Consider the following 13,941-nt stretch of genomic DNA (forward strand, 5'->3'; position numbering starts at 1 on the left):
TCAGACATTCAGTTCCCTTCCTTCTTCTGCATTTGGGTTTCTTTTTAGACTATTTACCTTCAATTCAAGTTTATTTGCATAATCGTTGCAAATAAATACAAATCGTTGCAAAGTAGTTTTATATAAAATTATGTTTCTACAATATATTTAGTAGTAGCTTATCAGTTGTGACTGTCAGGTTGATGTACATATGGCAGAAATGTATGGTAAAATTCATTTAATGACCTAAACAGATGATGAACACTATTAAAGGGGTCATATGATGCAATTTCAAGTTTTCCTTTCTCTTTGGAGTGTTACAAGCTGTTCATGAATTGATAAGATCCCTAAAGTTGCAAAGACTAAAGTCTCAAACCCAAAGAGATATCTTTATAAAAGTTGAGACTCGTCCATGCCTTTTTAAAACAGGGACTGTGAGGACTATTTCCTGGAAGAGTAGCCTACAATGATGTTGTTCTTACAAATACAAATTCTGACGTGCAGCCTGTAAAGTACATTTTCATATTTAAAGAATTCTTTAAAAATCTTCCATTCAGCAATCAAAAAGCATGTCACGTTCGGTTACTACAGTCAAAACGTAGTAGTTTACATAGTTTGTTTTTTAAAACTTTGTCTTTGAAATAATGGAACAGTTCACTTTTCAATTTGGGTCTTTTTCATTGATCTGTTATTTTCATAAATTTTGATTAGGTAGTCCAACCACCACACATCGCAACTTGACATCAAGCAGCCTGAACGATATCTCAGACAAGCCAGAGAAAGATCAGGTGAGTCCAGTTTCAAGATTGTTCATGTGTTTGTGTGTGTTTGGGGCCAGGAACATTTTTTTGTTTTGTTTTACTTTTATGCAGCAAGGGTGCATTAAATTGATTAAAAATGCCAGTAAAGACTTTTATAATGTTGCATTTTAAATAAATGTTGTTATTTTGTACTTTCTATTCTTTTTGTATTTGTCAAAGAATCCTTAAAAATAGTCTGGTTTTGACAGAAATAATAAACAGTAAACTGTAATATTAGATTTTCAATGGTGATAATAGTATTAAATGTTAATTAAACACCAAATCAGCATATTAGAGTGACTTCTGAAGGATCATGTAACACTAAAGCCTGGAGTAATGATGCTGAAAATTAAGCTTTGCTATCACAGGAATAAATTAAATTACATTTTAACATATATTAAAATGTAAAATATTTATTTACATTTTAACAATATTTCACAGTATTCCTATTTTTACTATAATTAAATAAATGCAGCTTTGTTGAGTTTGAGACCTCTTTCAAAAACAAAAAAACTCTCCAACCCCAAACTCTGGGATGAAATATAATGTGTTATTAATCATAATATATATATATATATATATATATATATATATATATATATATATATATATATATATATATATTTGTATATGTATATGTATATGTATATGTGTGTGTGTGTGTGTGTGTGTGTGTTCAAAACAGGTATACATATAAAAATATAAAAGCATCTGTAATTGACTGTAATAGCTTTGGATTGCCAAAAATCTGTGCACATCACAGTCAATGTCACTATGAAAAAACTGATGAAGCCAGTGTTTTCCTAATGATAAAAAAGGACATTATGGTTAGATGAACAGAACAGAAGCAGTGGTGCGTCTAACACAAGGATAAGGCTAGTGTGAAATACAGACTTCCATTCCTAATAGGAAGTTCTCATGCTCTCAATGAGAGAGCACCAGGGGGTCATTAGGGTGGTGTCAATCTGTGACAAACCATAAAAATTAACTCACTTCACAGAAGTTCACCACAGAGGAATTGTAGAATCTTTCCTTTTTACGTGGAAATGCATCCCTTCTCGCTGAATGCAGCATTAAGTGAAATAGCTGGCAAATGTTTGACAGTGTTTTTGTGTGTGTGCTGCGTGCTGAATAAACCAGTGTGGATGTGATTGCTGGAAGGCCTCAGCTGTTGACAGACTCAGAGGAGATGCCCCTTGCCCCTTTTGGCAGAGTGGGGATTGAGAGGCTGCTTGTGTGAGGTGGCTCAGAGACATGGACAGATTCTAATTGTAAGCACAGATTGAGGGATGACTTCATTGCTTGTCACCCTTTTTTATGTTTCATTTTTTGATGAAGTCAGAGATTAGACATTAGACATTTGCAGAATCTGGAAATAAATGCTAACCTAAGCAACATGAATAAATACTAAGTGATTTGGTATGGTGGTTTAGACCGCTGAATAATTTCATGATTCTTAGGATGAAGTCTTGAGGCTTATTTCTGTAGTTTTCTTCCGAAATAGCGCCTACTTAAGGCAGTACCATGAATTCAAGCCTTGACAAAAATGACTTTATTGGGGAACCAGACAACTACAGTATGAAGAAAACAGTACCCCAGTAACCCTCTCAGTTGTAAAGATAATTTATTTAAAGATATTTACTGAGATTTCAGGTGAAAGTGCTTGATTCACATTAGCTGCAAGAGGTAGTCATCTGTTCCATGGCTTGACTACACAAAAAGCAGACTATCAGACCCTGTTGATGGACTGTTGTAATAAATCATTGCTTGTTCTAGCAGTGGAAGTAATCCAGTATCAGAGATGATGTTAAGCCTTTCCACATCATGTATTAGCTGCTAAAGAGCTGGACAGCTAGAGATGTGATATTTGATGTCATTGTGAGTTGCTTGGAGTATGTGATATATACAGTAAATAGGTCAGAAGTTGCCTGTAATAAAATTGGAACACATACTGTACATTGTAAAAATTGAATTAACTGATGGAACATAATTGTCTGATGACTCTTTTTTGGCTCCTAGATAATGAAGCTCAGAGGTAAACATACATTTCTGAGTAAAACACTATGGGTTGTTTAAGGTGTATCCTTCTAATACCTTAATCATCCCTTTAAGCTGCTCTAGTAATGCTGTCTACAGTCTGGCCTCAAGATAACATCAGCCTCCATCTAAAGCCAACCATTTCTTCGCTTGCTTTAGTTTAATTTAGTTGTGATCTTTTTTTGTCACTCTAGCTGTCTTTTCTTTCTAAATTCCCAGCATGAGTTGAATTCAGTGTCATATTGGTCAAACAGGAGTCTTTAAAATCACTAAAAAGTATCATAAAATTAGATAGTGTATTTAACTCATTATTTTCAACAAAATTCATTTATTGGTGAACTATCTCTTTACATCTGGGGATAGAGTAGATTTAATGGTCAGAGATAAGGTAGTTTTTTTATTTTATGCAGACAGATCAAAAGAAAACAAGGGGAAAAACTGATTTCAGAACATCATGTACAAATGAAATATTATCTTTCTTAACCAGTGTCTACATATTTCATAAAAAAAGAGTCATCAAGGTTTTTTGAGAAGTCGTAAAAACGTTCTGAATTGACAAGACATATCAAGTTTATATAAGTAATCTTTTCTAAAGCAAGACACAAGGTCATCCAGTATAATATACATTAATACACTTGTTAATGTGTCAGGATATTTGCTTATTTTATCTTAAAACAGTAATTCAATTATAGTCAGTAATGGGATGGTTTTGCAACAGAATAATGGAATAAAAGCAAGAGCTTCAAAACAAATGATCTATGATGTTAGTGCTGTTGATGAGTGAGAGGTCTGTCCCATCATGTGCTCAGGTGCTCCAGATGAAATGTTTTCCATTGTGCTTGTGTTTCCATCAATGGTTAACGAAACTGCTTACTCTGACTGTTCAATAAGACTTTCAGGAGGGAATGTTATTGTTTATTTGTTTATTTAAAATTTATATAAAACCATTTTCAAGTTATCAGCAGAGCTGTTAAATTTGATTTATGAGCTTTAGAATTAGATTTCTGTCATGTACTCTAGTCTTACTGTTAAACAATAATGCGTTTACATTATTGCAAGTAATAAACCTAAAGCACTTTATATATGCATCAAGCTTGAGTAGTTGTGACACTTTAAGCAGTTAAGATTCGCAATGATGACCTTGGAGGCAAAAGTTGGAGTTGCTTAACAATTTATGGTTATGTGAGCAGGGTGTACTAATTATCTTTGGCTTGTAAATTTCACATTTGGCATGACCTCAAAGTCTGAGCTGGCAAATGCCACTGCCTTTGAAGTTGGCCTTCATTTTATCACTGGTAGGAACAACAACAACCCATATAAATAAAATAAATTTACTGGTTACCACTGGTTCCTCTGAATTAAGAGTAAAAGAATGCAGGAGTCCCAGTGGGCCTTTGCTGATCCCTAGAATGAACAATCCCACATGCATCCACCAATCTTTGTGATTTCCATTAATTAGACAGTTGCAGATGTTGGATTCATCACATCTTCATGAAAGTCTTGGCACTGAATGCCAACCTGGCAGTATGTTTAATGAGGTCATGTGTTGGAGCTTGATTTGTGCACTTTGTTTACCCAGTTCTTCCTCCTTACTGAATTTCATTAAAATCCCATCCTGCATGTGTCCAGCTGAAGAACAAGTTCATGAAGAAGCTGCCCAGAGATGCTGAAGCTTCCAATGTTCTCGTTGGAGAAGTGGACTTTCTGGACAGTCCTTTTGTGGCCTTTGTGAGGCTGCAGCAGGCTGTCATGTTGGGGGCGCTGACTGAAGTGCCTGTGCCCACCAGGTATGACCTGCTTTTATCCAATGAATCCAAAGAGGAAAACATAGCAGTGGTGTAGGGTCTTCAGTTCAAAACAGGCTTATTAAACCAATAGAAAAGCTGTGCGTTTTACTTTGCGTAATGTTTGTTATTATCTTTCCTAGATTTCTGTTCATTCTTCTTGGACCCAAAGGCAAAGCCAAGTCATACCATGAAATTGGTAGAGCAATTGCTACTCTGATGTCCGATGAGGTACGTACAGACTAATATTAGTTTAAAATTTTATGTCCTATTGTGGTTCATAATTTTTTTGTTCACACAACAGCAGACAATGGCCTTCAGTCTTGTTTAAGAGTGCTAAATACTGTTGCTTTTACACTTTAAAAAAACAACAACTGCAATCTGTAAGAGAACCAGTGTTCATTTAATGTTATTTATGTTGAATTATAGTACTAATGTAGTAATATTTTTAATTAGCTTACATTTTTTTGTTTCCATTTCAGTTATTTTGTTATGCATTTTGTAATTTTATTAGTCTTTTTTATATTTTGAGTCAGCTTTAATTTATTTAAATTTGAGCAATTTTAGTACTTCAGTATGGCTGATATCACCATACTTGAAAAGGGGCTTGTTTTCAGTTATTAAATCCTAAAAGCAGTATTCAAGCCGCTCCTGTATGATCAGGTCAGTTCAATTGTCAGACCTGTCAATCCCAAACATTAAATGTTTGAACAAAACGTATATGTTTTGATACTGAGTTGCTGTGCCTGAAATGTTCTGTTAGAATTTTATATAGCAAAAAAAAACAGTTTGTGCTTGGATTAGTCATGTGGGGAGAGTTGGCCAGTAATCAAAGTTCTCTTATCAAGGTCTTCCATGAAATTGCGTACAAAGCCAAGGACAGACAAGATCTCCTTGCTGGCATTGACGAGTTCTTGGACGAGGTCATTGTCCTCCCTCCTGGAGAATGGGACCCTACCATCAGGATAGAGCCACCAAAAACCCTGCCATCCTCTGATAAAAGGTAATTTATGTAGTGAGCCCATATCTTTCTTTTGCTGAAGCCCCACCAAATATCCCATATCAGAGTCTGTCAATGTTCCTGTTTTGAAATGACTCAGACAATTGTGAAATAGCATTTCAGATGCTGTCCCTGAGGTAGTTTAAGGTAATTTCAGTCTTTCATTGTTACAAATGACAAGCAGAAACTGAGTTTATGTCTTTTTTTATATTAGTAGCCAAACCCTTTAAGCCATATACAGTGTGTTGCATAATGTAATCCACAAACAGTCAGGAAGTAGTTTCAAAGGCCAGTTGGCCAGGCTATCCATTCATTCATTAAGTGTAGTGGAGCAGAGCAGTGGTTAATTAGATGAATTACGTCACTTCTCTTTGGCTTCAGGTGAAGTGACAGCAGGCTGCTTCCACATCCTGCCACCTCAATCTGTACCAGCCCGCATTACCCATAAAGCCGAGCTGTGTGCCCGCAGCAGTCAGTCACACCAGCATAACACACGGTGTACACAACAACACACTACACACACTAGACCTCATACATTAATTTGTGGCTTGTTGAATGTAAACATCAGACTGAACTGGTTCCAGTATCCAGTATTCCAGATTTTGGACTATCATGTCTATGGCGGATACACACTCGTGACATTGCTGTGCTATGTGTTCATGAAAACTTATCTCTTGCACTGGTTTTTAAGCATTGCTGTTTAAAAACAAGTGATTTTAGACTGTTGAAATGCAATCATCAGTGAAAGAAAACTCGTTTTGCATTATGCACGCACTTTTTGAGAAATTGTTTCTGAGTGCTGTAAATGCTCATGAATAGTGGTTGACCGATATATCAGCCTTGGCGATATTGGTATTTTTCAAATATCGGCAACACAATGCTCACACTCTCTCTCTTGATCATCAGTTGTGTCTACGGATAGAATTCTGTCTAATAATCAGATAAAACTATTAAACAAATGAATTAATGTATACAGAAAGTATTATAGACCTATTAGTAATAGAAAGGCAAACTTTATAATACGTTCTCGTTAATAAGTCATATTAATTTCATTTTTCTCTGTGTGCTGTATGTAAAATGAGGGTTACTCTGGCTTTATTTGAAAAATATGATTCCCAGTGCACAAAAACATCCTAGAATACTAAGTGCCCTGTTGGTTAGTGTTTTTTTAATTTTTTATATATATTAAATATTTATTTATTTGTGAAAAATAAAAAGCATGTTTATTTTACACATTTAGTTTTGAATCCATTGTAAAAGTATTTCTAATTTCTTAAATATTAATAATAATAATTTAAAAAATCATATCCGCTTTATATCGGCTATCGCCCCCTGCTTTCCAAGATATCGGCATCTGCATTGGATGTCAAAAAATGCATATCGGTCGACCACTACACATGAAGACGGTGCTCATAGAACAGGGAGTATTGAACAGGGTTATTTTTGCCACTTTATAGCTGGTGAACAGTTAAATACACACAATTGTATCAAAATGCCATTGTTTGCAAGTATCCTCATAAACACAGTGATTCTTAATTGAAAGAAAACAGCTGAAAGAAAACACGTATAACAGTATATTGGAACCAGGCAGCTCTTAAAGTGACAGCTAACTCACTTTTGTAAATTTAATAAGAATAAATGTAAAACGTTTAATTTACAAAGTGAAGAATATGCAGTGTTTTACTTTTTATACAATGTATGGAACATTTCTCATTTATTTGTTCTACTGTAGTTTTTTTTAGTCATATTGCTTGTAATTCGTATTTTGTTCTTATTTAATCGTGCTTTTGTGAAGTGAAGTGACATTCAGCCAAGTATGGTGACCCATACTCAGAATTTGTGCTCTGCATTTAACCCATCCGAAATGCACACACACAGAGCAGTGAACACACACACACACTGTGAGCACACACCCGGAGCAGTGGGCAGCCATTTATGCTGCGGCGCCCGGGGAGCAGTTGGGGGTTCGATGCCTTGCTCAAGGACACCTAAGTCGTGGTATTGAAGGTGGAGAGAGAACTGTACATGCACTCCCCCCACCCACAATTCCTGCCGACCTTTCGATTGGGAGTCCGACTCTCTAACCATTAGGCCACGACTTCCCTCGTGATATTGACTTCCCTCGTGATATTGACAATGGTGACAAGCATTCACAATTTTCTATGGTTCCAAAAAAATTTATATAATAAAAACCTTATTTAAAGAAAAAATAACTATATTGTATTTATATATTGTTACCGTGAAATAAAATGACTCATATTGTGATTTAAGATTTTGGTCATCACCCCACGCCTAATCATCTGTTTTTAAATCTTTTTTCTATCTGTTTATCTGTGTGTCTGTCTATCTTATCATTTTATCAGTTAACCATTTTATCTATCAAGTCGTTCTGTTATCTCTCTCTCTCTTTTTATCTGTTATTTTATAATTTTATCTATTGTTTGAAAATTTTTACCAGATTATGTATTATCCTATAGGTCTATCTATCGAACCTTGTTTTTTTTTTTAAATGATTATGATTCCATCTGGATGGTTCAATGAGTAACATATTCATATATCGTGGCATTTAGATTGTAATTTTGGGAACTGAAGAATAACATGGAATTACGGTGTATCTCTTGTATTTTATTTTATATTGCATAAGACATTTGTTTAGACATTAGCTACCAGTGTATGACCTTACATTTTTTATTCAGGCTTTTCAGGCCGTGGACATTAAGTCTTCATTGACTTATGAAGAGTCCACTGAGTGTGTCTTTTGTCATTTTTCTTTTAGGGCAGTAATAACATTAAAGTTTTTGTGTTCTGTTCAACAATCTCCATGTGCTTGTTATGTTGTCCAGAAAGAACATGTATGCTGGAGGGGACAGCACACAGATGAATGGAGACACGCCTCACAGCGGTGGACAGGGGGGCGGGGGGCACGCAGTAGGCGATGAACTGAAGAGGACGGGGAAGTGAGTTAATGTTTGTATAAATTCTTCTGAAGGAACATATTATGCCAAACCTCTGAACACCATGGTTTAGTTCAGATAAAGGTCTGTTTGACTCTTTAAAATGACTAGAATTATCTTAATATTAGACAAACATTGAAGTCAGCTTGTGCTCCATTTACAGAGTACAGACTGTTATCATCAGATTAGATTTTTTACTTGGCCTTTGGCAATTGAACTGCTGTGCACTGTTAGTATTTTGTGCCAAATTGATTTTTATCCATTTTACTAATTAATAATAGAAATAAACATACTACTGTTTAAAATATTTAATATTTTCAAATATAAATGTAAATAATAGTTAACAAAATTAAAATGAATTTCAAATTGTTTTAGTATTTGGTATACCCCTCTTTTGCTTTTGATTAGTGGCCTAGAAATAGTATATAATAATATTTCTCGAAATCTTGCAATTGCTGCATGGTTTATTTTATGTTTATTTTTAGGTTTGAATTAAATTCCATAATTTCAGTTTCATTCTGATTTTTGAACCCCACTGTACGAAGTGAAATGCATTTTGTGAATAGAGGAATGCAGATTAAGATAAGATGCAGAAATGTAATACAATTCAACGAAAACCACTGTGGCAATTATAAAATGTCATGTTTTGTTTTTCAGGTTTTGTGGAGGCCTTATTCTTGATATCAAAAGAAAAGCTCCCTTTTTCTTCAGTGATTTCTACGATGCGCTTCACATCCAGTCTTTGTCTGCCATCCTTTTCATCTACCTGGGAACAGTAACCAATGCCATCACGTTCGGAGGATTGCTGGGTGACGCCACAGAGAACATGCAGGTGAAGATACAGCTGCAAACCATGAGAAACTACATGATTATATGGATGTGTCGTGCTCTGTGCCCGAACCTTTCTAAATAAGAATCAGTCCAACCGTGGCAGGGATTATAGTGTAATTAAATCTTGGTCAATCTTTAACTGACACACATTGGGAGCTGGTTCTTCTCTGCCCTCCTTATGGAATGTTACCACAAGTTCAAAGGTCATGTTAGTAAGTTAAAGTCTCACAGTTTATATAATTATATCGTATATAATTAGAGACTGTTTGTCTTAAAGATGCTAAGGTCTGCTGCACACGTCTTTGGCTAGTCAGTGTTTCAGTTCAGGAAAGCTGTTCAGTTTAGTGATTTCATGTATTGATTTGGACAGGGCTAATTAATAATGAAGGCTGGAGTCTATGGTCTGGATATGGGCATTATGCAACAGGCCATGTGCAACACCTAATTCAATTTATTGGTAATAAAAATCTATTTATTGAACTCGGTAGATTATACAGTGTGATTGATATTACTATGAAAGAATGAATTAGACTTATGTACATAAATTATGTAAAGTAGGTAATTTGCTTTATAATTTCTACTGATTTTATGTGAGAGAAAGCACAGATTCACATGGGATAAAATCCCAAAGTACGTCTGTGAACAAGGAAAACTAGTCCTATGAACAGGGCTTTAAACAGTCTTTCTGTCCACAGAGCGTGAGTCTCAGTTGGTTTTTCCCCTGACCCTTTGATTTTTCTTTCTTATGTGTTGTGTGAAGGGTGTGTTGGAGAGCTTTCTGGGCACAGCGGTAACTGGAGCGGTGTTCTGTCTCCTGGCTGGGCAACCTCTGATAATCCTCAGCAGTACGGGGCCAGTGCTGGTGTTTGAAAGGCTGCTCTTCAACTTCAGCAGGTGCTTCATCATCTCTGATCGGAATGTGACATTGCAAACCAAGCAGTAGGCATATGCTCACCATTTAGTAGTTATCTGAAACCAAGATTCTATTTAGCAGGACAACTGTTTTCAACATTGATAATAAGAAATGTTTGAGCACCAAATCGGCATATCAGAATGATTTCTGAAGGATCATGTGTAATTCAGCTTTGCCATCATAGGAATAAATGACATTTATATAAAATATATTTAAATAGTTTTAAAACAGTTATTTAAATGTTAATAATTGTCAAAATATTACGGTTTTTACTTTCTTTTTGATCATATAAATGTAGAGTTGGTGAGCATAAGAGACTTTCAAAAACAAAGAATAACTTACCACCCCCAAGTTCTGAAAGTTGAAGGGAATTGAGTTCATTTTCTGTCCATACTGTTCTCCGCAGGGAGCATGACTTCGACTACCTAGAGTTCCGTCTTTGGATCGGTCTGTGGTCGGCCTTCTTCTGTCTAGCCCTAGTGGCCACCGACGCCAGCTTCCTGGTGCAGTATTTCACCCGATTTACAGAAGAGGGCTTCTCCTCACTCATCAGCTTCATCTTCATCTATGACGCCTTCAAGAAGATGCTGAAGTTGGCTGATTATTACCCCATCAACTCAGACTATAAAATCGATTACGTCACGCAGTATGACTGCATGTGTATGGCGCCCACTGTTGGTAAGACCTGCTACATCTTCTTTTTCCTCTGAAGTTTGCTTGTTTTTGTGTTTAGATGCTAATTGAAAAATGTGCCAACTTGCCTGAATTTTGACTTTAGTTTTAAATTACGAATTAATACCTTTCTAAGTCTCTGACTTAGATGCAAGAAATGACAAGTGCTGACCAAACAGAAAAAAAGAAAGATTACTGATGCATACGTAACATTATTTTACTCAGTGAAGCAGATATTATGTAGCAAAAGGTGCCTTTTTTTCCCCTTCGCTGGGATCCAAGATGTGCTGATTTGAGCACAAGTGCAGTTACCTTACATTCATTCCAATTTGTGACTATCTGGTAGTTTTAAAAATATTTGACCTGAGTATAAATTGAAGATAAAATGAAGTTGCTTGATTGACAGTGATACACAAACAGTGGAAGCACAATGGCATGACAGGATGGATGTTTAGGTCTTTTATGGAGTTGATGCTTGTACAGCTGTTGTTAAAATGTTTCCAAGTCGACATCTGGCACATGGCTTATAAATAAATATTTAATTGTCCTGTTTGTCGTACTATTTCAGGTTGTTCAAATGATAGTTCAGACCCAGATGATTGCTTTTGTCTTTATATCCAAAACTCAGTAAAGTGCATGATGATTCAGTTCGGTTGTAATTTTTCCTCATATTACAGTAATACTATAGCTATTCATTCCATTTGCATCTTCATTTTCAGCAGGACACAGTAGTGCACCATATGGCTTGCAGCTACAATATCCAGACATGATAGCAGGTGTCTTATATACAGTAAAAGTCAAGGCTCAATCTTTTGTCACAATCCATGTCAAGTCACTTTTGACAGTAGGTTTCTATACACTCATAGATTTTTTCTAACTCAGAGTCTCGAAGATAAAGTATAAGTCAAGAATCAAACCAGCAGTTTCTGAGTGTCATGATTCAGATTAATGGAATTGTCAAGACTTGTTTACAAGATTAGATCTCAGGTCAGTTGTATACAAAAGTCTAAGTCAAGTCTCAAATCAATAAGGGTGCATTTACTTTTGTCTGACCATTTTTTTTTTTCCCTGGCAAAATACATGCATTTTAAATAGAATCCACGAGGTCAGGAATTTCATGAAGACTGCAGTTTTTACCATGAAGTTTTTTTGCAACGGTAGTGAAAAGCTGTTTTCACTACACTGAAAATTTCTCAGATGTTACCCCACCTTAAAAGAGTGGTCAAACTAAAGTGTACGTTCCACTGACTTTCATTCGTACGGGTGCGAATGCATTCCAATTTGGTTATAATAAAAGATTCCACAGAGTGCAACATCATATTATGACAGTTGTATTGTCCAGAGAAATTTTGCTTGCTCAAAATCTATTGTGACTGTGACTTCACTCAAGTTAATTAGCGACTGAAGTGTGACTTGAGTTTCCATCCCAAACAGAAGAACGCAAGAACAGGAGTTGATACATTATGCAGTCACCTACTTTAGTTTTTTCATGCAGGTTTTATATTGGTGTGAAAGAATGTGTTAGTCAATTATCACACTGCTAAACCACTGGGCCTGTTTGATATTAAGACCAATGAACAAATACAAAACTTTGTTTTTGAAGTAATAATTAAATCTCTTCTTTGTGTCAGTGTAATGTTTTGTGGCTGACAATTCTGACATTCACTTCATCTGTTTATTGTGCTAGTGGCGTTGTGTGTGTGGTGTCCTCAGTAGGAATGAAGGAGCAATCTAGGGGGTGGATGTGGACGTGATGTGGTTTGGGGTTAATCTCCTCCATGCGTGTGGTGAATTAAGACCGTACAGAGAGGAGTTGGCGGGTGGGGTGCTCATCCACTCATGCTGCTTTCCTCTAAACCGCTGTTTGCTCCTCTTCGCCCTCCCTCGACTTCTCTCCAATCCGATACTGCAGAGGCAAACAACAGCTGTGTGGAAATTAGTTCCAGTTAGGGGAACCCAGCAAAGAGTCTCTTTAAAGATTAATGCTGTGGAGAAGTGGTGAACATTTTAGAGTGGTCATTGCGGACTGGTTGGCACGTATGTTGTGCTTGAGTCGCCCGTAACCGTGATAAAATGTTTGCACTTGTGTGAGCATCTGCCTGTGAAATCTGTCATGTTTTTTGAGAGTTTAAAGGATTTGGGTGTTAAAAAAATAGTGACATCATCTGAGTCAAGTGTGTTAAAGGGATTCTGATTAATTCCTCCCCCTTATGTCGTTTCAATCATGTAAGACCTTTGTTCATCTTAGCAAACACATATTAAGATATTTTTGATGAAATCCGTGAGCTTTCTTGACCCTTTATAGACAGCAAGGTTCCTACCATGGTGAAGGCTCAGAAACATAGTAAGGACATAACAATAAAGGACACAACAATAGTCCATGTGACATCAGTGGTTCAACTGTAATTTTATGACTCTACAATAATACTTGTGCGCAAAAACCCCCCAAAACAATGACTTTATACAACAATTCCTCTCCTGCTAGTTACCGTCTTCCTCCTTTATGAAGATTGGTACTCTCCATAAAGGTCATTTTTTTGTAATTTTTTGGGTAACACTTTAGAATAGGTAAAACTTGTTAACTATTAACTATGACATTTCTCTAAATAAATTCTTTATTGGCTGCTCATTAATAGTGAGTAAGGTAGTTGTTAGGTTTAGGTATTGGGTAAGATTAGGGATGTAGAATAAGGGCCAGTAGAATAAGGCATTAGTATGTTCTTAATTAGCAATAATACATGGCTAATAATCTAGTAATATGCTTGCTAATAAGCAACTAATTGGTGTTACCCTTTCTAAAGTGTTACCCAATGTACTACGTTTCTGAGCCTTGACTGTGGTAGGACCCTTACTGTCTATGGAGGGTCAGAAAGTTCACAGATTTCATCCAAAATATCTTCATTTGTGTTCTGAAGATGAACGAAGGTCTTACTTGGTTTGAAACATGAGGTTGAGTAATTAATGACAGAAT

At 36.0% G+C, this 13,941-nt stretch overlaps 1 protein-coding gene across 6 annotated transcripts in view; it reads left to right on the forward strand.

Annotated features, from left to right (window-relative positions):
* Positions 1-13,941, forward strand: part of slc4a4a (solute carrier family 4 member 4a) — a 61,052-nt gene that overhangs the window by 30,511 nt on the left and 16,600 nt on the right. For all 6 annotated transcript variants that reach the window (XM_059550195.1, XM_059550198.1, XM_059550197.1 and 3 more), the window contains 8 exons: positions 691-767; positions 4,446-4,603; positions 4,744-4,831; positions 5,449-5,603; positions 8,444-8,557; positions 9,212-9,386; positions 10,146-10,279; positions 10,705-10,976. In XM_059550195.1, the coding sequence (XP_059406178.1) occupies positions 691-767; positions 4,446-4,603; positions 4,744-4,831; positions 5,449-5,603; positions 8,444-8,557; positions 9,212-9,386; positions 10,146-10,279; positions 10,705-10,976 (1,173 nt within the window). The remainder of the gene's footprint in view (positions 1-690; positions 768-4,445; positions 4,604-4,743; positions 4,832-5,448; positions 5,604-8,443; positions 8,558-9,211; positions 9,387-10,145; positions 10,280-10,704; positions 10,977-13,941) is intronic.

This window comes from Carassius carassius, chromosome 5 (genome assembly GCF_963082965.1).
Source record: "Carassius carassius chromosome 5, fCarCar2.1, whole genome shotgun sequence".
In the NCBI taxonomy this organism is placed as follows: Eukaryota; Metazoa; Chordata; class Actinopteri; order Cypriniformes; family Cyprinidae; genus Carassius; species Carassius carassius.